The sequence below is a fragment of the Vanacampus margaritifer genome, chromosome 12, assembly GCF_051991255.1.
Source record: "Vanacampus margaritifer isolate UIUO_Vmar chromosome 12, RoL_Vmar_1.0, whole genome shotgun sequence".
NCBI classification, from domain to species: domain Eukaryota; kingdom Metazoa; phylum Chordata; class Actinopteri; order Syngnathiformes; family Syngnathidae; genus Vanacampus; species Vanacampus margaritifer.
In genome coordinates, this window is record NC_135443.1 from 219,453 (window position 1) to 241,627 (window position 22,175).

General features: G+C 51.1%; 3 protein-coding genes across 5 annotated transcripts in view; 1 reads left to right on the forward strand and 2 right to left on the reverse strand.

Moving 5' to 3' along the window:
- psda (pleckstrin and Sec7 domain containing a) overlaps positions 1–13,205 on the reverse strand; it is a 19,123-nt gene extending 5,918 nt beyond the window's left edge. Inside the window, exons 1-14 of one of the 3 annotated variants that reach the window (XM_077582303.1) lie at positions 13,000–13,205; positions 11,977–12,220; positions 11,165–11,908; positions 7,960–10,177; positions 7,643–7,751; positions 7,045–7,301; positions 6,393–6,565; positions 5,097–5,316; positions 4,528–4,736; positions 1,859–2,047; positions 1,685–1,765; positions 938–1,050; positions 799–857; positions 623–712 (exon numbers count right to left, since the gene is read on the reverse strand). In XM_077582303.1, coding sequence (XP_077438429.1) covers positions 623–712; positions 799–857; positions 938–1,050; positions 1,685–1,765; positions 1,859–2,047; positions 4,528–4,736; positions 5,097–5,316; positions 6,393–6,565; positions 7,045–7,301; positions 7,643–7,751; positions 7,960–9,696 — 3,237 coding nt within the window. In that variant the 5' untranslated portion in view covers positions 9,697–10,177; positions 11,165–11,908; positions 11,977–12,220; positions 13,000–13,205. Of the gene's footprint in view, positions 1–622; positions 713–798; positions 858–937; positions 1,051–1,684; positions 2,048–4,527; positions 4,737–5,096; positions 5,317–6,392; positions 6,566–7,044; positions 7,302–7,642; positions 7,752–7,959; positions 10,178–11,164; positions 11,909–11,976; positions 12,291–12,999 lie in introns of all 3 variants that reach the window. The other 2 variants (XM_077582301.1, XM_077582302.1) reach the window with 2 other exon arrangements.
- Positions 13,206–13,992: 787 nt separating this feature from the next.
- On the reverse strand, positions 13,993–19,489 carry abhd12 (abhydrolase domain containing 12, lysophospholipase). Its single transcript, XM_077582336.1, has 13 exons — positions 18,637–19,489; positions 17,365–17,486; positions 17,177–17,282; positions 16,703–16,822; positions 16,589–16,619; positions 16,476–16,525; positions 16,275–16,406; positions 16,170–16,207; positions 15,548–15,627; positions 15,383–15,465; positions 15,103–15,181; positions 14,901–15,028; positions 13,993–14,329 (listed from the first exon to the last, which is right to left on the reverse strand). Exons 1-13 carry the CDS (start codon positions 18,978–18,980, stop codon positions 14,293–14,295), a joined length of 1,350 nt encoding a protein of 449 aa, XP_077438462.1. The 5' UTR covers positions 18,981–19,489; the 3' UTR covers positions 13,993–14,292.
- On the forward strand, positions 19,034–22,011 carry gins1 (GINS complex subunit 1 (Psf1 homolog)). Its single transcript, XM_077582334.1, has 7 exons — positions 19,034–19,957; positions 20,546–20,610; positions 20,689–20,787; positions 21,119–21,209; positions 21,455–21,571; positions 21,640–21,714; positions 21,797–22,011. Exons 1-7 carry the CDS (start codon positions 19,883–19,885, stop codon positions 21,863–21,865), a joined length of 591 nt encoding a protein of 196 aa, XP_077438460.1. The 5' UTR covers positions 19,034–19,882; the 3' UTR covers positions 21,866–22,011.
- Positions 22,012–22,175: the final 164 nt, after the last annotated feature.

The window sequence follows — 22,175 nt, forward strand, 5'->3', positions numbered from 1 at the left end:
GGAATTATATATATTTTTTTTTTTAAAATTCCACTTTTCGTAATTTAATTATTTAGTCATTTATTTATTTAGAATTTTGGCAGTTTTGGTCCATACTGCCAGGATGAAATATTATTCAAATGAGGGGGCGGGCCTAAGCGTGTCTTGGGTTGGACTCCGCAAACTGTCTTTCATTGGTGGAGTGAGCGGCTTTCACATTCAATCAATCAATCAATCAATCAAGGAAGTCTCGCCGACTTGCGTTGGCGAACTCCAGCAATGGACGGCCATCTTGTCCACCGTCACAACAACTTGCAACTTGACTTTTTACTCGACCACAAGCCGAAGTGAAAGTGGACCAGATGGTCGTCCATTGCGGGCCAAAATTAAAAAGAAAGAAATGACTACAAGTGAGAGAGAAAAAACGGATATAAAAAATATATAATTAAAAAATTTAATACAAATGGATTTATATATATATATATATTTTTTTTTTTTCCCATTTATATTTAAAAAATAATAATTTGATTTTCGAATTCTATTTTTATATGCGTTTTTATTGACACTTTTAGTGATTAATCATTTATTTTGAATTTTGGTACTCCATAGTGTGTGCGTGAGATTTCCATGACTGCATTTTTACCTTCAACATATCTTTGGGAAAATCTTTTCCATCATTCAGACCTTCCAGGTTGGAGATGAACTGACTGCACGACATCCTCTTGCCCACATTCTGCACACGCGCACACACACGCGCACGCACACACACAAAGACGTGTAAGGAAGTTGAAGTCTCCACAAGCTGTCACTGACACTCACGTTTCCATGGAGATCGACATTCAACAGCATCAGCGCACAAGTCAGAGTGTGGATGCTGTCTGAGGGAAGACGACGACAAAAGCAAGATGACGCGTGTGCATACGCGTGGGTGCGTGCGTGCATGCGTGCGTGCGTGCACCTTGGGCGGCGCGGCTGCCGGGGTTGCAGGCGACGTATCTTCTGGAAAAGTGAGCAAGGACGCGCTCGCGCTCGTGAGTTTCTCCCATCAGTGTGAACTTGCTGAGGAAGGTTCTGGAAGGAAGACGATGACATCATCAGACGGCGACGATGACATCATCAGACGGCGACGCGCGCTACGTGTGGCTGCACGTGTGAATAATGCAAAGTTAGTGCACGTGTTGCTGAATTCCTTTTTGCCACTGAAACAGCCCAATCTCGTTTGATTGAGGAAAAGTTGAAAGTCTTTCTCAAAACAAGCTCTGATGACGTCAGGAAACGCAATACAAAAGATTTAATGCTGTTGTCACCACCTGGGGGCAGTAAAGGTCACACACAAGGATATACCGCTCATTGAGATGCTTCCATTCCTTCTTAGCTCATTAGCGCAGGACTAATAGTAGTCCTTCTATGCAGAGGATAAGGAATATATGACTGTGACTGTTGTTGGCCTGCGTGTGTTGTGAGGCACGTTATGTTCAATCAAGCAAAGGTTTACAGCAGTGCAACGTACATACGTAGCACTAGCATCAAGCTAGTGGACTGAAGAATGGTTCAAGTCGCTCATATCTCAAGGCGAGCACAGCCGAGTACGGAGATGATGCGTGTCGACGGCTCTCATTCTCATCACTTGTGTGGTGAGCACGTCTCGTAAAAAAGACGACCAATCACAAGCTGCCGTCAGATTGGAAAAACACAATTTGCCAACCTGAGCGCTCGGTCGATGGTGAGGCCGCCAAAGTCAAAGTTGCCGAGATATTCTTCCGCCACCATCTGACTGAACTCGTTGCTGTGAAGACAAACACCCGCGTTAGATGGCTGCACGCACGCACGCACGCACGCACGCACGCACGCACGCACGCACGCACAAACGCGGACTGACTTCTTGCTGAGGTGCGGCGACACGTCAGACTTGCGGAAGCCTTGCAGCTGATGGAGGCGCTTGGCGAGGCGTTTGGCGGCCTGCGGGTCGGCCTTGGCGCCGTTGGCCGGCGCGTCGCCGCGCGCCAATCGCTCCGCCACGTCCGCCTGCGGGTACAGCAGCTCGGGGGGGCGGTTCGCCGCGCGCTCCCTGAAAATAACAAACAACAATTTCGATTCAAACTTTCTTTACCGAGAGTGTGTTGCACATCCAGTTGCCGTGGCAACGCAGTGTCAAGGTCACACGTTGACAAAGGACGAGAACGAGGGTGAGAATGCGATGATGAAGGCGGATGTGTCCTGTCTTCGCATTGGCCGGCGTGACTTAGGGAAGGAAGAGGTCGACGCCTCAAATGTTTGCACAAAGGAGGACGTCAAGCAGGAAGTTGACTTTTGTCGGTACGACGCGCACACACAGGAAATGCGTGCGTGCGTGCGTGCGCTCGCCCGCCGCCATGTTGGCGTCATCATGAGTCCGCCGCTCAGCAAAATGGCAACTTAACACGGCTCCTCCCACCTCAACTCGTGTTGCATTCCAGGAAGCTGGGAACTCGGATTGTCGGGCCAAACGTAAACAACAAAGATGGCTGATTGCGATCGATTTGTTGTTCTGGTTCACGCAGTCAGATTGAAGGCGGTCCGTGAAGTCGGATGTACGAGTTGAAAGGGGGCGTTCCCGGTATGAAGTTGGGAAAAGTCAGACTTCCCACGCTCCTCAAATGCAGCATGATACTCAAACTCCTTATCTTGCATTCCAAAAAAATATAAAATAATACAAAAATATTTTGTAAAAAAAAAAAAAACGTGACATTGAAATTGCAAAAGGTCCAATGCGGTCTGACCTGTAGACAGCGGGCGGGGCATGGAGGTGGGCGTCGTCCAGTGTCCCGCCCCCCCAGCACAGCAGGTAGTGTGCCATGTCAACATGGCCGCCGTGCCCGCTGGCACATCCGGCCTGTGACGTCATCCGTATCCATGGCGACCGCCCACATCAGCACAGCTGCTTCTTCAAGTCCTTCGTCTTCGTCCTGCTTTTGCCTTTTTTCGTTCCTTCGACTTTTGCAGTTCTGCCGCCGCCGCCGGCCACTGGTTCGTCTGGTGGCCGCCAGGCGGATGTCGTGCCGTCGATGCCACTGTGGGAGGAGTCGACTTTCCTCCCCCGTCGGTCCGTCCCGCCGCTGCTGCTTCTTTGTGCATTGGCGGCATGCAGGAAGTTGACATCAAGTCTCCGTCCGTCACGTCTGCTTCTTCTTTTCCAAGTGGGACTTTTCCTCCTCAAATTGATCTGCCTGCAGGGGGCGTGGCCCGCTGGGCCTGGAATTCCAAGTTGGAGCGGGATCCGCAAACGGATGTCGGTCTACACAAATCATCAGCAGGATTAGGCTTGAAAATAAAAAAAGATGAATGAAAGGAGCAAGTGCTGCTGCTGTGGTGCTTCTCATTGTTCCCGATAAGCAAACACACACACACAGCAACAGGTTTGATATCTGGCGCCACCAGGTGGTTGAGCGGTGTTACTGCAGCATTCTTGGAAAGACATTCATTTTTGAAGTGAACTTGAAATAATCATCATAAGAGTCACCAAAGTTGAAAGTTAGAAGTTAGTGTTGATTGTTGTTAGCGTGGTGCTACTTTTTTTTTTTTATCGTGGTCGTACCATCACAGGACTTTTCAACGCGCTACGTCAAGTCAGTCTTCATTCTCGATGAAGCGCTCATCAACCTTTTGAGGTGCGATCGCACCTGCTTCCACATTTGACTGCAGGCGGAACAATTCACCACCTGCTGATACAACCGATTGATTGATGATCAAAATCATCAACCGCAAGAGCCCTTGTTGGACTTTTTTTTTTCTATCTCTTGGACGTGTTTTGTTTTTCTGTGGACTGCTGACAATGACAAGAAATTCCATTGGAAGATTTTGGCCCATTTTCTGACAAAACGTCAATTTGAAATAATGAAGGGGTGTTAATTCATGTTTTTCTTTAATCTGATTCATTGATTAATTGAAAGAAATAATCAACAGATTGAACTCATTGGCTCCCAAAAACGTATTTATCTGTTTTTATGGGGGTGGGGGGGGGGGGGGGGGTTGCTAGAGCATACAGAAGGCTTTGACGCTGCCTCTGAACTGAAGAAAAAGCTTAAAGAAATAGTAGTTATTACAAGAACGGCCAGCAGGTGGCAGCAGAGTATAAGAGATCAACCAGGGCCATGTTGCAAAAAAGCTCTTTCCCTCAGTGTTTTGATTTGTGAATAATGATGAAATCTAGCTATATTCTAATGGTAATTGTTGCAAAACAGATAGAAATGTAAGTTTTCCTGATGAAAGAAGACTCTCTAATCTTTCTTTTGGTAGCTGTCCATGTTTTTATAGCAATAGAACACAATATTGTGTGGGCCTTGCAAAATCAGTCAAAATCCAGTGAAAAAATGGTTGAATTGATTATTAAAATGATCCTTTCCTGCAGCCCTACATTTGTCACTACCCACAATGCATTTGCGCTGTGTAGCATACTCACACACGCCTTCCATATTTGTGAGTTTGTTTTTTGGAACGTCGTGAGGTGTTTGCTGCCCTCCGAACTGCCGGCGCTAACACGAGCTAGCACGCAGGTGCCCAATCACTCACCTGGCAGCGGCGCTGTGGAGCGACGGCGCCGAGCTGGCTTTGTGGAAGCCGTCTTTGAGGATGGAGCGCCGCTCCGGCTCCTTCTCTGATCCGGTCCGGACCGCAGCAGAACAGTCGTCCTCGGAGCCTCCTCGCAAGGACGTTTCCGAGCGGGTCAAAGGCGCGAAACTCAGCTGGATGATGTTCTTGGCGCTCTGGCAAATTTGACTCTGCGCGCACAAAGCACGGTCACAAACGCTCTTCGCCGGCACTCGCAAACAAAAATTGCTCACAAAGAGCCAATGGCTGCAGGCATCATAAAGAGGCGGAGTCTCAGCCACAACAGTTGCCAGAGAACCAACAGTTCAAACTCGTCAAGTCCAAAAAGGTAACAAACAACAGAGACGAAGAAACAAAAGTCCCAAACGATGTCAAGCAAGCACAACGAGCAGAAAGAAGCAACAATCATAGAAAAGAAAAGAAAGGACGAGTGTCAAGTCACAAAGTCACAAAGTCACAAAGTCGCAAAGTCACAAAGTCGCAAAGTCGCAAAGTCGCAAAGTCGCAGTCCATAACAAAGGAAACCCTACCTGGATTTCAGGGGTGAGTGTGGGCAGGTCAAAGGTGAAGACGGACGTGGATCCCGCGGTGAGAAGGTCCACGCTGTCCAGGCTGCTGTAGGAGGTCCCTTTGGCCCGGTGGCCCTCCATGATGCTTTCAAAATGGCGACTGAAAGAATCCAGGTGGCTGTCGCAGGGCTGGCGGGGGACGGCGGCGCCCGCCGCCGCGGGAACTTTCACCTCCGACGTCCTGAACACAAAGACGTGGTCAGCATTGGACGGCTCGTGGCTGGCTCCAAATATCCAATTAGCATTTCATTCTGATTTTCACATTCAATCAATCATTTATTGATTTCATTTGTCAAAGAAAAAAGACAATATGAAGCAATATTCAAATTCAAAGTAAAATAAAATAAATGAAAGGGGACAGAAAGAAGTCAAACGTGTTTGATCTGCTCCTCATCAACTCAAACAAATAAAAATAAACAAATAAATAAAGTGCTGCATCTGCAAACAAAATACATTTGAACAATTTCGGAATGGTGAAGAAGAAAAAGAACTGGCCCCACAATTGATCCCTGGGGCACCCCACAAGTTACGGAACTGCGTTTCAATTGCCTACTATTGAATTCAACATATTGTTTTCTATTTTTTTACTGACTGGCAAGCCTTTGATGTGTGACACATCGTATACCATATTTAAACAATTTATGCAATAATATTCCATGATCTACGGCGTCAAATGCTTTTTGTAAATCCACAAAAACGCTCACTAAAACATGTTTTTTTTTTTCTTCATTTAACTCCATTCTCAAAAAGATGCCATAAAAATCCCGCTGGAGCGGAAAGACTACAAAGTAGACGACGGTCGTCCCTCGGCATGTCCCGCCGCCACTTTTTTTCACGCAGCTCTCATTTGATATGTTGCGATGTGGCGGGACGTTCCGACCGGGAACTCGCGTGACGGCACACTCGCGGCAGCCGCGCTTTGGGATGCTTTCACATTTCACAAAAGACGAGCGGCTTGCACAAGGTCACGCCTTTGCTCGATTCAAAGAACGCATCAAAAGTGAGCCATCGCTCAGGGGTGGCCAAGGACAGACCCGTCCAATGGTGCGCAAAAAATCGACACGTGACAAGAAGACAGCAAATGTAGAAGAAAAAGTAGATCCTGAAACGCAAAATCATTGTTGTGGGAGGTCGGAAGGTGTCGCGCCACACAAGCGACAAAATGTCACCTCCTTGTTGAAGATGCGTGACGAGCGCGCGCTCGTGACAAACGCTTTCATTCATCGGACGGACGCGGTTCCAAACGTGACCTCTCACCCCTTCAGCAATACACCGAGATCAGCGTCATGCTGGGGGGCGGCCTTCTGCTTCTGTACGCTGGCCGGCGTCTCCGTGCCGTCCTCCTGCGCCGCCGCCGTCATCGCCGCCGTCATCGCCGTCGTCCACGAAGCGTCGCCAGGATCCTCATCGGCTGCCTCCGCCCGCATCACCTGTGTCAAGGTGGACGTCGTCATTACAACGGATGCGTCACCTTGAGACATTCCTCAACAAAAAACAGCAAAACTGATCAATATCTGGCTTCCACAATACAGACAATAAGTCATCAATATCACTTTTATCAGCATCAATACTAGTTTTAATGATCAATATTTCAGCCAAGTGGACAAAAGAAGCCGCCATGGATGGAAGGCTGCGCGCATGCCAACGATGACCTCCAAACATCACACTTTGCTTTCTTTGGTGCTCGCTGACTGAATAAATCCAGAGGTCACTTAAGGTCACTTAAGGTCACTTAAGGTCACTTAAGGTCACTTGGCCCGGCTGCGCAAATGCCGTACAAGTGCCGCACAAGTGCCGTGCAAGTGCCGTGTGGCCGTTTGCCTGCTTCAAATGTAAGAATCCAAAGCATAGAGCAAAGTCAATGATCCTAATCAATGAAGCGATCACAAGGTTATCGACGTGGCGTCACCTCATCCAGATCCGTTTCTCGGTAGCAGCGCAACGGTGCGCCGTCCAGATCCGTCTCAGAGTATTTGACGCTGCGCCGGACCACGGCCGTCTTGGGGGCGGAGCCTCCGTGGCCGGAGGGGAGCAGCTCCACCTCGATCTGGCGCGCCTGCTGGTGAGGAGATGACCTTTGACCCCGGACGGCCCTCCCAGCCCGCCTCTGATCGTCCGGCTTGGCTGACGCGGGGCTGGGCGAGGGCGCGCCGGGCGGGGGGACGCCTGAAATCAAGAGCACAAGCGGCACATGTGAAATGTGGCATGAGACACCTGCTGCGTGTTTAATTCCACACGTTTGGTGACATCATGTGGCGCGCTTGACCTCCGTTAGCAGTTGTCGGCGTTAAAGGACGTGAGACGCTAGCGATAGCGCTGCTGAGCTTGAGCTAATTGGCTTCAAAGCTTCGACTCAAATGAGCAACCACAACAACATCCTGCCGACTAATGAATATTCATGAATGACTTCAACGAGCAGCAGCAGCGCCACACTGTGGTATGCAAATGATATGCAAATGTGTCGGCTTGCGCAAGCCTGTGTCAACATGCGACTTCTTCTTCTTCACCTTTATTGCGGCAGCCTTCCTGACTCTGAGCTCCAAACAGGAAGTTCCACTTGGCTTGTGCGATTTTCTGTGACCTGGAAGACGGACTCACGGCTGAACTTCCGCCTGACTGCAGGATGAAAAAGGTCAACAAAGGTTCGCTGTTAAACTTTGGCTATTAAAAAGAGTCAAGCAGGCGTTAGCTCAAAGCTAAAATTAGCATTGCGGGATTTTTTGGGTTTTGTTTTGCTACAATGAGAGCACGAAAAAGCGAGCTCAGCACGGCAGACGTTAGCTTTGTTAGCTAGCACTGAGGTCAAAGGTGAGCAAACCCCGACCTGGATCCCGGAGCCCATATCGCAGCTGGACTGGCTGCAGCTTTCAGGAGACACGCTTCCTTCTCCCGAGCTTCCCGCCAACCCGCTGGAGCTCCGACGGGATGTCCCGCCAACCTTGTTGAAATCGTCTTGCCGGGTTGCGGGCGAACGTCCAAGCGGTCTGCAAGGATCCTGTCCTGCCTCGTCTCCTGCCTCGTCTTCTGCCTCGTCTTCTGCCTGCGCCCTCGAACTCTCTTCTTTGCCTCTTGATCCACAACGTCTGGACTTGTCCTTACGGACTTGCAGCCTGTCTTGGTCTTGGACTGGACTGCTCCTTGCGAGCTGCGGCTGCGAGGAGGGTGAAGCCGCAGCCGTTTGGCAGGAGAGGCGGAGTCTACTGGAGGCTTGGGGAGCGTGTGAGCGATGGCGCCGCCCGGCCTCCGAGCATGAAGGTCTGCGGTCTCCAGCGGGCCGGTGGTGACGGTGCACTTGGGGCAGGTGCCGACTGGCGTTCGAACTCTGCTCCCGGCTCGGGGCTAAGGCAGGCGAATGACAAGTCGCAGGTGAGCAGAGTCCTTTCCTGGTCAAGACAGGTGAGACACTTTCCGCTTGGAGTTGAAGTTTGGATATTGGGTTGGCTTTGTTCTCCTGCGGCGGCTCCAAGGAAAGGTCCTCACCAAGCCCGCAGTATTGTTGGGTTCTGGGTAGCAATGACTCTCCGATACTTGGACTGAGTGACCTCAAAGACTCGGTTGGGGAAGGCATTGGAGAAGGACTTTCTCGTCCCCAAAAAATGTCGGCAGTGGAAAACGGGGAGGAGCTTCTGGCACCATTAGCCGCTCTGCTGCTTGGGACATCGAGCTGGATGTCTGCGGGCCGTCCGGTGGGCAAAAGCGGTTGAAAGCTGCTGGAAAGTCCGGAACTACGATCCCCCAGCCAGGGTGACCGCTGGATCGGGTGCACGCTATGAGAATGACGTCCCGGCGTCCGAGCCGCTTTGTGGGACAAGAAGCCAGTGTGGGCGCTCAGCTGGTCGGACGCGGGGCTTCTCGGCAAGCCGTTGGCCGAGTTCTGACAGACTTCCCTATCCAGGTCTCGGAGCTGCGCGTTGGATGGCAGCGTGAGGGTGCTGTGGGGCAGGACGGGTGACCCCGCCCACGAACGGCAGGTGGGCGACCCGCGGTGTGGCGGCAGAGTCGGGTTGAAGTTCTCATTGCTGCGACCCGCATAGCGACGCCTCAATTCTGGAGATCCAAACTCTTCCAAGGCTCGGCAGGTGGCATCTCGAGCTACCACATCCCTGTGCAGGAACGGAGAGCCGTGATTGGCCGAAGGGCGATGGTGCACGGGGCAGGGTTCAGCCTGTCTGACCTGACTGCGAGATCCGAAAGGGTCGCTCAGGCGCTTCCTCGGGTGGCCGGGCACAAACTGCTCATCCCTACCGGGCCCATTTTGCCGCACGGAAGGACGGCGGCCACCCATCATACGAACATTTGATTTCTCAATATAGCCGAAGGTCACCACGGACGTCTTCCTCTCCTGACCCTCGCCTGACCCTTGGACATCGCAGGACTGGCGGAGGCAGGTGGGTGTCGAAGGTGCAGTCCTGCGGCCAAATGCCGGAGACGCATTGCTGACCCTGCGCCGCGGATCGGGGGACCCGTCCGACGGCAGCGCTGGAGCCGAGTACTGGTGCCCTTGATTGGCGGTTGCGCCTGTGAGGACCTGAAGCAAGTCCTCAATGGCGTTGGGTAGCATGCGGTCCTGGTGGAAGTACGGCGAGGAACCCAGGCAGTCCGAGTGCTGGCCCTGAGGACTGACCGAGCGCCTGGAGGACGAGCTGGAGGAGGCGAGCCGGGCCGCCCGCCGTGCATTCGCCACTGGCTGCGCGGGGAAAGGTCCGGACTCGGGTTGGGGCTGGAGAGGACCGAGCTCCGTTGCGAGTGAGGGAGAACATCCGGGCACTGAAGGATCAGGTGACCCCTTCCATCATCTCCCATGGCGGGAACCCTTCCTTCCTCCTCCCCCGCAGAACGCACCTCAACGTACAAGTGCAGCACTTTTCCCGACTGGGACATTTTGCCAACCCCAAAGATCCGCCCCCGCCCCCGCCCCCCGCCCCCGAGCTCTTTTGCTGATGTCCCTGGACCTAATGGTCCACAATGAAATGCCAAAGGCCTGGATGAGGGTCTGAGGAGGCACTGGAGCACCGCCAAGGTTCTGCTGTCATTTTGTCAAGCTGCAGAAGAAGAAGAAATGTTCTCATTAGATAGCAACGGACGACATGGCGACATGACACATCACTTCTCCTCGGGCCTGACGCCTGCTCCGGAACACGCGTTATTGATTAGCAAATCGAATCAAAGCTTCCCGCCGTGCACCGGGTTGGCCACGCCGGTCTGAAGAGGGACGGATACGTTGACCAGGGAAAGACGCAAAGTCGTCACTCAAGTCAGCAGACGTTATTGCTATCTTCCAAAAGCCGTTACTGAAGCCCCGCCCACCCGCCGCCTGTCAATCAAAGTTCAAACAGCTGACGCTCCACTCACAAGCGCCGCAAGCCTTCCTTGTCCGTCACTCATTCATGACTCAGACAAACTTACACACTAAACGAAGCCTTCAACTCGCACACACACACAAAATGCATTTGATTGATGTTACTAATTTAAAGAAACATCAATGGCAGTAATATCCAAACTTACTGACTGCAAGTGAACGTGCCTTTGAACTCTGAACTTACTTCGCTCACACACTTGTACTTATTTAATTGTGAGGACAACCATAGACATAATGCATTTCTTAGCCCCGCCCCCTAACCCCAACCGTCCAAAATGATTGCCTGCCCCCATTCCTCAACCAATTCAAACTTAAACTCTAAAACCAAGTCTTGATCCTCAAAAAGAGGTTTTGAGTTGTGAGGACCGGCCAAAATGTCCACACTTCACAAAAATGTCCTCAATCCGTTGGTTAAAGACGTATTTTGGTCCTCACAATGTAGTATGTACAAGTACACACACACACAGAGATAAGAAGAGGCTTAGTGCACAAATAGAAGGCTAATAGGATTCCCTCTCTCAAATGTTCTCACACACGTACACAAACACACACACTTTCATGCACATACACACTCACACAAACTCACACACATTCATGCACACACTCACACGCACACGCACACGCACACGAGCTAATGGTGACGTTGCCACAAGTGTGGATGTTAGCTTACCTGCGTGTCCTCTGCTGTCATGTCCTCTGCGTTGCCGTGGCAACGCGCAGGCTCATCCTCGTCTCTCACTTGTTGTGTGCTCAGTGGGCTCCGCCTCTTCCTCTTTTATCAATCAGCCTGACCCCGCCTCTTTTCCTCTGGGCCGCCTGCCAGCCAATGGCGCGGTGGCTGAAGAGCGGCGCTGACAGATGGCGCGAGGCAGCTCGGCGGCCGGCGTGGGGGGGCGGAGGCTAATTTCCGAGCGCTCCTGGAAGATGAACACACCTGCACATGCACGGCCACGCCCCCAGCCATCATGTCACTGTGCTCACTTCCTGCACGTAACAAGGCGGGGCCGTCTCCTCAACCAATCACTGAAGGGCAGCCAGCGCCAGTTACTTGAGAGGCATTCAAGGGCTGTCGGAATTCACACGTTTCACTTCAATTCGATTCGATTGCCATTTTCCAGCACGTTGAACAAGCGCTCCCAACGTTCAGGGTCGGGATCAGGTCTCCTGCCTTCCCGCGGGCCGTTCGCAAGTTGTGCTGGTGACCCCCCCAATCCCCCCCATGGTTCCTCACACATTCCAAAAACGTCCACGTTAGTTTGGTTCAACACAAATTTGTCCCCTAGTTGTCGCGAGTGGTCGCTTGCCTATGCGTGCCCCGTGATTGACTGGTGACCAGTCCAGGGTGTACCTCACGCTGGCCCAAATTCAACTGGAAAGGGCTCCGGCACACCCGACGCCCTGATGACGACAAGAGCTACACAAAATGGAAGGATGGATAATCATCTATTTTCATCATCTTTCACGCTAGCTCGTAGCACTCACATTTCAGAAGGGATGGGGTCACTGCCGAGGTCACTGCCGAGGTCACTGCCGAGGTCACTGCCGAGGTCGTTCGTCATTCGCTCAACTTCTCCATCGTGCCACCAGGTGCTGCAAAGTGAGGCGTCAAAAAGGTTGTTCTGGATCCGCACGCTTTCCAGGTCAGCTCCCGCCCGCTTCGAGACCGCTCCCACGCGGCTTCCAGGCCCGGACCATATCGGTTCCGCATCCGAGACGGTGGAGAAGCCTGTCAGGAATTCCACAACTTTGGCTTTTGGCGTCATCGTCCGAGTGCTTCCAGTTGATTTCAGGTGGTTCTGAAGCACAAATTGAGTCCACTTGCGATAACAAGACGACGGGCGGCCCGTTTACTTCAAGTGCAGCCAGTGACAGAAGAAGGCTCGACGCGTCCGATTTACAAACATGATCAATAATGCACAAGAGCAAACAAAAGAACCAATCCAACACTTTTCCGCACAGACCAACATCAGCAACTCCTTTCACGTGGAAGCTTCCATGTGTGAACTTTGGCCACACGGAACCGCTCGTTTGCCCCACAAGAGTCATTCGACTGGAACGCGTCCAATTTCAATGACGACATCACTACAATGTGTTGAATTCATTCAAACTGGGTCCGATTGTAACTACAATCAACTGGAACGGCGCCAAACGCCACCACAGCATGTCCGACTTGCAGTAGAACAAGTTCCATTCACTGCAAGTGGTCCAAATTCCCGGTGAATGTAGTACACTCAGACTACAACCAGAACGGGTCCAAACTGTACTACAACATGATACATTCAACTGGACCTGGCCCACATCAACATCAACCAGAACATGTCCAACTTCAACTCAAGCACGTTCTTTTTGTACCACAACAGGTCCAAATTCGCTTCGATGAGCACGTGTTCAACTTCGACGAGTCCAAATTCAACTGGAACTTTCCAAAGAGTACCGAAGCGGAAGTCAAGTAAAGAAGGAAGGTCCGACTTGGGTTCGATCGGGGCAGTCAGTCGTCGGACTCACCTCGGCTCGGCTCGGGCGGCGGGTGGGACGGAGGGGGCGGGGCGAGGCGAGGGAGGGGGGCAGCCGTGGCGGGTCCGGGTCAGAACTCAGAAGCAGCTATGCTGGCGGCGGTTCTGTTTCGGTATCCGCCTGGCAAGCGGCAGAGTTGACGTTCTTGTCCGCCGTCTCCACGGTGACTCCTACTTCCGCGTCCGACGCGTGACGTAACCGTGACGTAACCGTGACGAGTTCGTCGAGACGTTGTAAGCTTTCTTTCTAAAACATTTGGAAAACGATCAGTCAAAAATCTATACAATATATATATTATTTTTAGATGAAAAAAATTGACTGCTTTTGTTTAGAATTTTACGACGTGTATTTCGTATTTTAACACCTTTAAACAAAGACAACAACAACCTTCTTTATTAAGAGTGAGTTTGTTTATTTATTTATCAAATGCAAAGTCCTCAAGCCGAGCAGTTGCCTCCTGGTTTGCTGCGTGTAGGGAATGAGTGTGTTGTACTGCATTTGAGAATTATTTTCATATTTGATTTATTTGTGCACGTAATTGTTCGTCTTGGCGATCCAATTACAAAACCATTTTGAATAGATTTGCTCTTTAACCAATAATAAGCAATAAATATGTAGATGGAAATACTTTTGTTTCAGATTCCGATTCAGACCACTTTATTTATCCCACAAGGGGCAATTTACACTGCCATATATACAGAGTATACTGACAGTGACGACCCCCCCCCCCCCCCCCCCCCCCCCGCCCACCAATCTGACAAAGCCAAAAGTAACCTGAATGCTTTTAAATCTACTTCAAAGGTCAGCAAAATACTGCAATCCTCCCTAAAAGTTTTGAGACGCCTCCAACATTGAGGTGGTCCAACGCAGCCGCCCGTGGCCGTAAAGTTGTGGCGGAAATCCCAAAGCCATCGCAGACGGCAACCGCCATCAAGCGGGAGGAGTCCTATCGGGGCTTTGCGGGAGAAAAGAAACCCCAAAACATTCCACTCCAGCACATTTAATTCTAATTCAATCATCTGAATTGCTGAAAATGTGACCATGCAAAAGGACAACCTGAAGCAAAAGCAAAGGCGGCCACAGATGTTGCGGACAGGTGCATTGTGGGTCATGTAGTCCAAGCCGCTTGCATTGAAAAACAACAAACTTTGAATTGGGCATTCAAAAGTGCAACACTCGCGAGACGTCGTCGCAATCAAACACGCCGTCGCCGCCGTCGGCATCCGACCGCCAACGCCAACTGTTGGGAACAGTGCAACAGACTGTGGAGGTAGGGGGGCGGGGTCACTCGTTGCGGGGAGGAGGCGTGGCCAGGAAATCCCTGCAAGACAAAAAAGGTTGAATGCAACAAATTGTACGCTTGAATGTGACAAATTGGATCAAATAAACGTGCATGCATCAATTGATGAATCCTGCAGCAATTTGCATGTTTGCTGTTTTCATTGGGATTCGGGTTCGTGGCGAGGCCGCGGACTTGTGCGTGAGGCCGCCATGTTGAAAACGCACGCACTAAAATGCTTTTCTTTGGCAAGTTCATTTTCTTGAACTTTGTTCATCAATGAACTGACTGGAAAACAACGGCAATGTTGTTGGTTTGTTACCACATAGTCACAATTCCAGAATATTCTGCATTCATTTTGAGGGGAGGGTTTGGGGGCTCGTACCATTTCTATTACAAAAAAAATCTTTTTAATGATTTTTTCAAAGCAAATTTATTGGTTGATATTAATGAAAATAATCTAAATGTATTAAATAACATTAATTATTTTCATTATTAAATGTAAAACAAAATGTATAATTAGGTTATTTTTATTTATTAATTAAATACTAAAAATGCCCCCTCCCCCTCCAAATTGTAAGGTCGCGTGGGAGGAAGCGGCAGCGGCTTGTACCTGAGAATGCGGGGCAGGCGGGGGCTGCTGTAGATGAACTTGTGCCTGTAGGCCAGCGACGAGGGGAAGGCCACGAACTGAACTTTGTGGCCGCTCAGGCTGCGGGAGTTGGCGGCAGTCTCGTACAGCTGAGGACGTTGGACACGGGACGGTCGGACACGGGACGGTTGCTTGAGTGGGCGCCAGTCGCTCGCTCTCCTACCTTCTTGCCCAGGTGGAAAGGAACCACGTGGTCGTCCTCGGCATGGAGAATCAACACGGGGCAGCGGATGTGATTCACGCTGAACCAAAGAAAACAAAGCCCACCCGTGACGTCAGCTGTACTTCCTCTCACGTCCTCTAGATGTCGCTCACATCAAGGAAAAGGTCTTGAGTACGTTTGGGGACTGAAGCCAATTTGTCAATTCATCAGCAACTAATCCCTAAACAGTGACTATTTGGATTGATTGCTTGATTGTGATAAAAGGTCAAAGTTGACTGACTTGTCATCGTTGGCGAAGCGGATGTCGTTGGCGGTGATGGCGTCCAAGAAGAACCAATCAAAGCCGGGCAGGTGCCTGTACACCTGGCGAGGACAAGGCGGACGCTGGCGTGAGCGCCTGGCGAGTTCGCGCACGGGCCGCGGCGGGCGCGACGCTGCCGTTTACCGTGGCGAAGGGGTGACTCCTGGCCTCCTCGCGGATGTTGGTGAACGGACTCTCCAGGATCAAAGCGTCCGGAGGACTTCCTGCAAACGCAAACACAAAAAACTGGCATCGTTGAGGCGTCAAAACAAGAGATTTTAAAAAAGAGCTTGTGGAAGGATTTTTGTAAAGCATCATAACTTCTGCAGGAATGTCAACAATATGACTTGCGGCTGCTGCACTTGAACACTCTTTGAAATTGTATTGGACCCTCTCAAAATGATTTACAACTTATTTAAATCGAAATTTGTCACAAACGTATTTTGCTCAGGTGACAATTTCAAGCAACAAATGAAAACTGTAGAAAGGAAAGCGATGGTGTTAAAAAAATGATTTGATTGTAATAAGTTATCATTAAATGAAAAAAAATGCAGGTTTGCAGTTCAACTGATATCAAATTTCATTGAAATTGAAAGAGTCACTGAAACTCCTTTTTGACATCAAGTTTGGCACGAGGCCATCTTGGAACCCGCGCACGTGCACGCGGGTTCCGAGATGAAAATGAAACTTCAAGTTGGACTTGAAGCATCGTCAGCGACAATCTCAACTTGACCGGCTCACATGTGGCTTTGCGTGCGTGCGTTACCTGCGTCGCACAGCCGCCTGGCCAGGTTGGTGGCGACGCTGAAACACAAAAGCCTTGAGAGGTGAGGAGGGGGCGGGCGCCAGGAGTCCGAGCACGTTGCTTTACCCCGTTCCCAGCGAATGGCCCCAGATGTACACTTGACCTTGGCCCCGCCTCTCCTTCAGCCAGCGGTACACGGAGAGCGCGTCGGCCGTCATCCCGCCCTCCGACGGCGAGCCGTCCGAGTCGCCCCCCAGCCTGCGCAAAAACGCCCGCCGTCAGGCCCCCGGCGGCGCCAGGGAAAAAAAAAAAAAAAAGGGCCCCGGCTCACCTCGGTAGTCGAAGGCCAGCACGTGGTAGCCTGACGAGCTGAGGACCTGAAAGAAGACAGGCTCATCCGTCAACTGGTCAAAAGCCATCCCGGATGACGGCGGTCTTACCTTGTACAGCTCAACTCGGTGGTCGCCGCCCCTGCGCACGCACGCAAACATTGACATCAGGTCTTCGCATGGCACACAAACAGGAGTGTGTGTGTGTGTGTGTGTGTGAGAGACCTGGTCCCTGTGTTTCCATGGAGATAGAGGACGGCTGGGTGGGCGGAGCTTAGTGTCGATTCAAACCATTCTTGACTTTTGCCTTTGGCTTCTCTCCACATTTCGGCAGGAACCGTGTGCCTGACACACACACACACACACACACACACACACACACGCACACACACACACACACACACACACACACACACACACAGCAAGCGTGACCTCATCATGCAATGTGTGTGTGTGTGCGCAGGTCTATATCACATCCCCGTTTTTACTATCATTGTGTCCTTGTGGGGACATTTCGGTGGTCCTCATGAGTCCAAACCTCTTTTTGAGGGTTAAAACTTGTTTTTAGAGTTTAGGTTTGAATTGGGTTATAGTTGAGGTTAGGGTAAGGGTCTAGGATATGCATTATGGCAATGAGATGTCCCCACTAAATATGTAAACCCAACATGTGTGTGTGTGTGTGTGTGTGCGCGCTCATACCACACTCCGATGTTGAGCGTTTCTTGCGGCTGCAGGTAAAAGTTGAACGTGTGGTTGAGGCCGACGTCTGAAGGTCGTTTGAGGTCAAGGAAGAAGGGGAACCTCACTGGGATGGGGATGGGGGGGGGGGCACAGGGCAGGGCGTGACCCGGCATGAACCGATACGACGAGGCACACGGCAGACTTACCGAAGTTGAGGAAGACGAGTTTGGCCTGGATGGACGGGCACATCTTGACGACGAAGGGCACGCACACGTAGACCAGCAGCAGCCAGCGGGCCGCACAACGCGCCTTGGACATGGCGCCACCCCTGCAAGGTCAAGGGTCATGTCAACGGCAGCCAACACCGCAAGCGGTCGGACAAAACAAGTGCGGCGGGCGGCGCCTCGACATCAACAATTGATCCAAACGAGCCTTCGGGCCGTTTGAGGACACTCAAGTTTACTCCAAAACCTGAAGAACGACCTGCTAGCTTCATGCTAACACATTATGCGAAACACCATTGATATGCTAACAACTAGCATTAATCGTGGCAGAAGAAATGGACTTGTATTGTTTAGGAATATCAAGAAATATTACTGCAACTTAATTGAGTGACTTGCAGTAGAAGAAGTACACGGTTGGTTGCAGGACTGTCTCATACTGCCCCCCCGGTGGCCAAAGCAGGCACATCACAAGGAGCAGCATTCAAAACTCTGGACTTCTTCATTCCCTTTCATGATACGTACTTTACTTTGCTTCTTAAAAGACGCGGATGTCATTTGCATTCATTTCATCGGCCAAAGATGAGTTGAGAAAGCAAACTCCAAATTTTGAGCAACTGTCCACTGATATCCGCTGGTCAGCTGATCAATGACGTCATCACCCTGACATGCGACGCCTGCAACGCGCACACGCTAAATCCAATTAGCGGCAGACTGCAAACGTTTGGAAGAGAACATTTAAAAGTAGACAGTTGAGCCGACGTTACCGTCACTTCATAATTTACCGGTTGTGCATTCATCGACGGTCAATTTGTAGTTCAATTATTCGGCCTTTTTCTGATCATATTAAATTTGCTGTTTAGGGATAAAACCTTATTTTTGTTCACACTTAATAAGCTTGATCGCGTGTCATTGAAGTAGTCACGTGACGCTGGCGTCCGTGAAAGGTGTCGAGCGCGATGACGAAGTCGCCTGCCGAGTCGGGCTGCCGGCAGGTCCGACCTGCTGAGTCGCCAAACAAACAAACCAGTCCGACCGGCACGCAGACACACTGCGTGCAAATGTTTCACACACATCAGAAGCACCTCGGATTCATCTCATTCTTATGACTATTAGGATCAAAAGTACTTCTTTTTCTTGCGTGACCTTTACACAAGCATTTGTTTCACAATTGGAAGATGAAATCAGGGCGAAGCAAGCCTGCAAGCATCCGCTGAGTGCGGAAGGGAAAGAAAAAAAAACGGCGGTGGGAAGAACCTGCGTGAACCCGCGAAGGTCCTCATGTCGTCGCCGGGGTGCGTCGAATCCGTCACGGGCCGCGATGACTCTTCGTCCTCCAGCGCGTCGTCGCGCTCCTCTTGCTCGACGGTCGTCGACGTTCTCCGCTTCCGCATGTCTGCAAAGTGAGCATCAGACGCTGAGGGAGGAGGGCGGGACGCCGGGCGGCTGACGGACGCCGGGCGACGAGCGTCTCGGCCGGGCGACGAATCCGGGCGACGGAATCCGGGCGGCGGGCCGATGGAGCCCCAAGTGAAGAGAGGATGAGCGACAACCAATCGCGCCACAGATTCGCACCGCGTGACCCCGCCGCCGTGCTGCATTCACCGTCTCCGGGGAACGTGGGAACAACGAGCACATAACAGCAAGAGGCCTTCAGGGCCATCTCGTTCGTGGAAACGCCTCTACCAATGCACGTTTCATTTGACATTGACTCGGATAAATGGGATGATTAATCAATATCACGAAATCATCAACATGTGTTTACGTCAGACTCTTTCTACTGCTGTCATTGTCAGGTCTCCATCTTCCAGTGTAACCTGCGCCGCAGCTCATGATTATTTCACGAGTCCTTCTTGTGCTCAATGCGCTGAGCCCACATTAACAACATCGTCACACGAGTTGACGCTCTCAAATGACCGCACACGAATGGAGGCAATATTGTTCAAGCACCCAAAATACGAGTGCACGTACATCGAAGCACGTCGACTCGGAAGAATGACGAGCTCAAGTTGACTTTTCTGACATTTGGAAAGTCAAGTGTAGAATGAAACACAATCGACACGCTTCTTGCTAGCATGGAAGCTAAATCCCTTGAAGTTGTAAGAAGGCAAATGAAGGAAAACCCGCTGCGATGCTAACAGTCGTGTTTTTTCTATTGTGTGTGCATATTATGAAAGCTGCCGCGTTTCATTGGTCGAATGTGTTGGACGCGTTCAAATCTCACCCGAGTTACGAAACCGTCAAAGAAAAGTTGCTCGGCAGCATCCTGGATGACGGTTGCGTCCGGAGGAGAATTCCGCAAGATGCAAAAACGGATGAGAAAGTTTGTCCCCAAGCGGCCACCGGCGCGTCACGTGACACTACCACCCGGAAGTCCTCGTTTTGGCGCCAGCGTCAAGTCGGCGTCCATTGCCGTCCAACGCTCCTGTGACGCAGTCGTTCTTTTTTCTTTCTTCATTTTTGTCTCTTTTTGCTTGTCTTGTCTTTTGTTGTGCTCGTCAGGATGTTTTGCGAGAAAGCCGTCGAGCTGATTCGCGAGCTTCAACGGATGAACGACGGACAACTTCCTGCCTTCAACGTGAGAAAACAAAAGCGCTCGCGAGCTTCTCGCGCTTTTCTTGCCTGTCGACGATCGCACCAGTCGCCGCTTGAATGATTTGCATGTGACCTTCATTTGTCACCTTGTAAGATGACGTCATCACCCACAAATACGTCTTGGCTGACGTAGCCCGATCCCCCCCAACTCCGCGAAATGAGACAAAAATAAGTTGTGCTCTTGATTGACAAAGGGTAATTGGTAACCTTCCACCACAGACTGGGAGAAGCAAGATATTCCCCACGCGAGTCAGATCTTAATAAAACTTTATTACATGTAACAAGTATTGGGATTTTAAAATGGGGACATTTCCATCCGTTACACAACGATTGTGTCCTTTTGGGGTTTTTCCCTTCATTGCCTGGAAAATGAAGGCAGTTGGACACATTTTAAACATGTTGCACTTAAGCACATCTTCAATTTAAGTCCACTCAAATGTTTTTATTTATTTTAGTGTACTTGGGTACATTTTGGAGTCATTTACATCAAGTCGGTAGTATTTGGCGTTATACGAATTGATATCGTCGTATATGGTGGACTCACACTATTACTGTGTGTGTGCGTGCGCAGGAGGACGGCGTCCGGCAGGTGCTGCAGGAGATGGAGGCGCTTTACGAGCACAACCAGACGGACGTGTGCGTCTCGGCCGGCCGGGGTGACGGCGGGCGAGTGGCGTGACCGGCGTGACGGAGCAGTTTGCGTTTGCCTTTCAGAAACGAGACCAAAAGTGAGCAGAGAGCCGACTTGCTTCCCTCCATCCGATTGCGTCACTGCTGCCTGCTGAGGAACCAACGCTGCGTCGGCGCTTACCTGTAAGCAAACCTGCGCCATCAGCCCACGCGTCTGCTGGTGACGCTCACACTTGTTTGTTCGCGTGACTCATTTCAAACCAGGAAGTGAATCATCAATTCGTGGCAAAAATCAAATAACATGTCAGTGACTAACCTGAAGCAGCCTAGCAAATGTATATATTTGGAATGCAAAATGATTTTTCATTTGCCGATCTGATCAATTGGTGAAATGATTGATTGGATTGCTGCAGCAGAAAACACAATTTGTGGTGGGAAGGTGCTTTTTTTCAACGTTTCTAAACAAATGTGAAAAGTAGCCAAATGTGTTTGGAAATGTTGCTGTCGCTCTCAGGTACGACCGGCTGCTGAGGATCCGAGCTCTGCGCTGGGAATACGGCAGCGTGCTTCCCGCCAACGTGCGCTTCCACATGAGCGCCGAGGAGGTGAGATGGCCGGTGAGATGGCCGGCGAGCGACGACGCTTTCGGGCCGGCGAGCGACGACGCTTTCGGGCCGGCGAGCGACGACGCTTTCGGGCCGGCGAGCGACGACGCTTTCGGGCCGGCGAGCGACGACGCTTTCGGGCCGGCGAGCGACGCCTTCGGGCCGGCGAGCGACGCTTCCGGACCGGCGAGCGACGCTTTCGGACCGGCGCCGCCTTGGCTGACTTTTGCTTTTGGTGTGCGCAGCTGCAGTGGTTCGCGCGCTACAAAAAGTCTCTGGCGTCCTTCATGCGCTCGCTGGGCGGAGGCGGCGGTCTGGACGTCACGCAGGACATGAAACCGCCCAAGAGTCTTTACATCCAGGTTGGCACGCAAGCACGTTACCTGTCAGCTGTTGCGCAAGCGCGGTTGACATTTTCCTGGGCGGTCAGGTGAGGTGCGTGAAGGACCACGGCGAGCTGGAGATGGACGACGGGACGCTCGTCCTCCTCAAGAAAAACAGTCAGGTCAGGCGGCAACTTTTGTTTTCTTTCTGTGAAGGCGACAGCAGGAAGTGAAAGTCACATGATGCCACACGTGTGTCCGCAGCACTTCCTGCCACGCTGGACGTGCGAGCACCTGATTCGTCAAGGCGTCCTGGAGCACGTCGTCTCCTGACTCGACGTCGGGGCGCCGGCTGGCCGCGTTCATCTTGTGGGCCCAGATGGGGCGTCGACCCGCAAACTGTCGGTTGCTCGCCAGCGGGACGTTTGACGTGCACGTGTTTGTTCAAGTTTCACATTAAACAAGCAAATTGATGTTAACTCTTTGATGATGTCACATGATTGGTGCAAGGAGTTTGGAATCTGCCACCAAAATGGCGTGTGAATTGAAACGTGGAATATTTGCAGCTGATTGGAACGAGCCGAAAATTGTGAATTTGCAATGACAAAGATGTGGAATTTTTCGTTTACGTGTTCAATGTCAT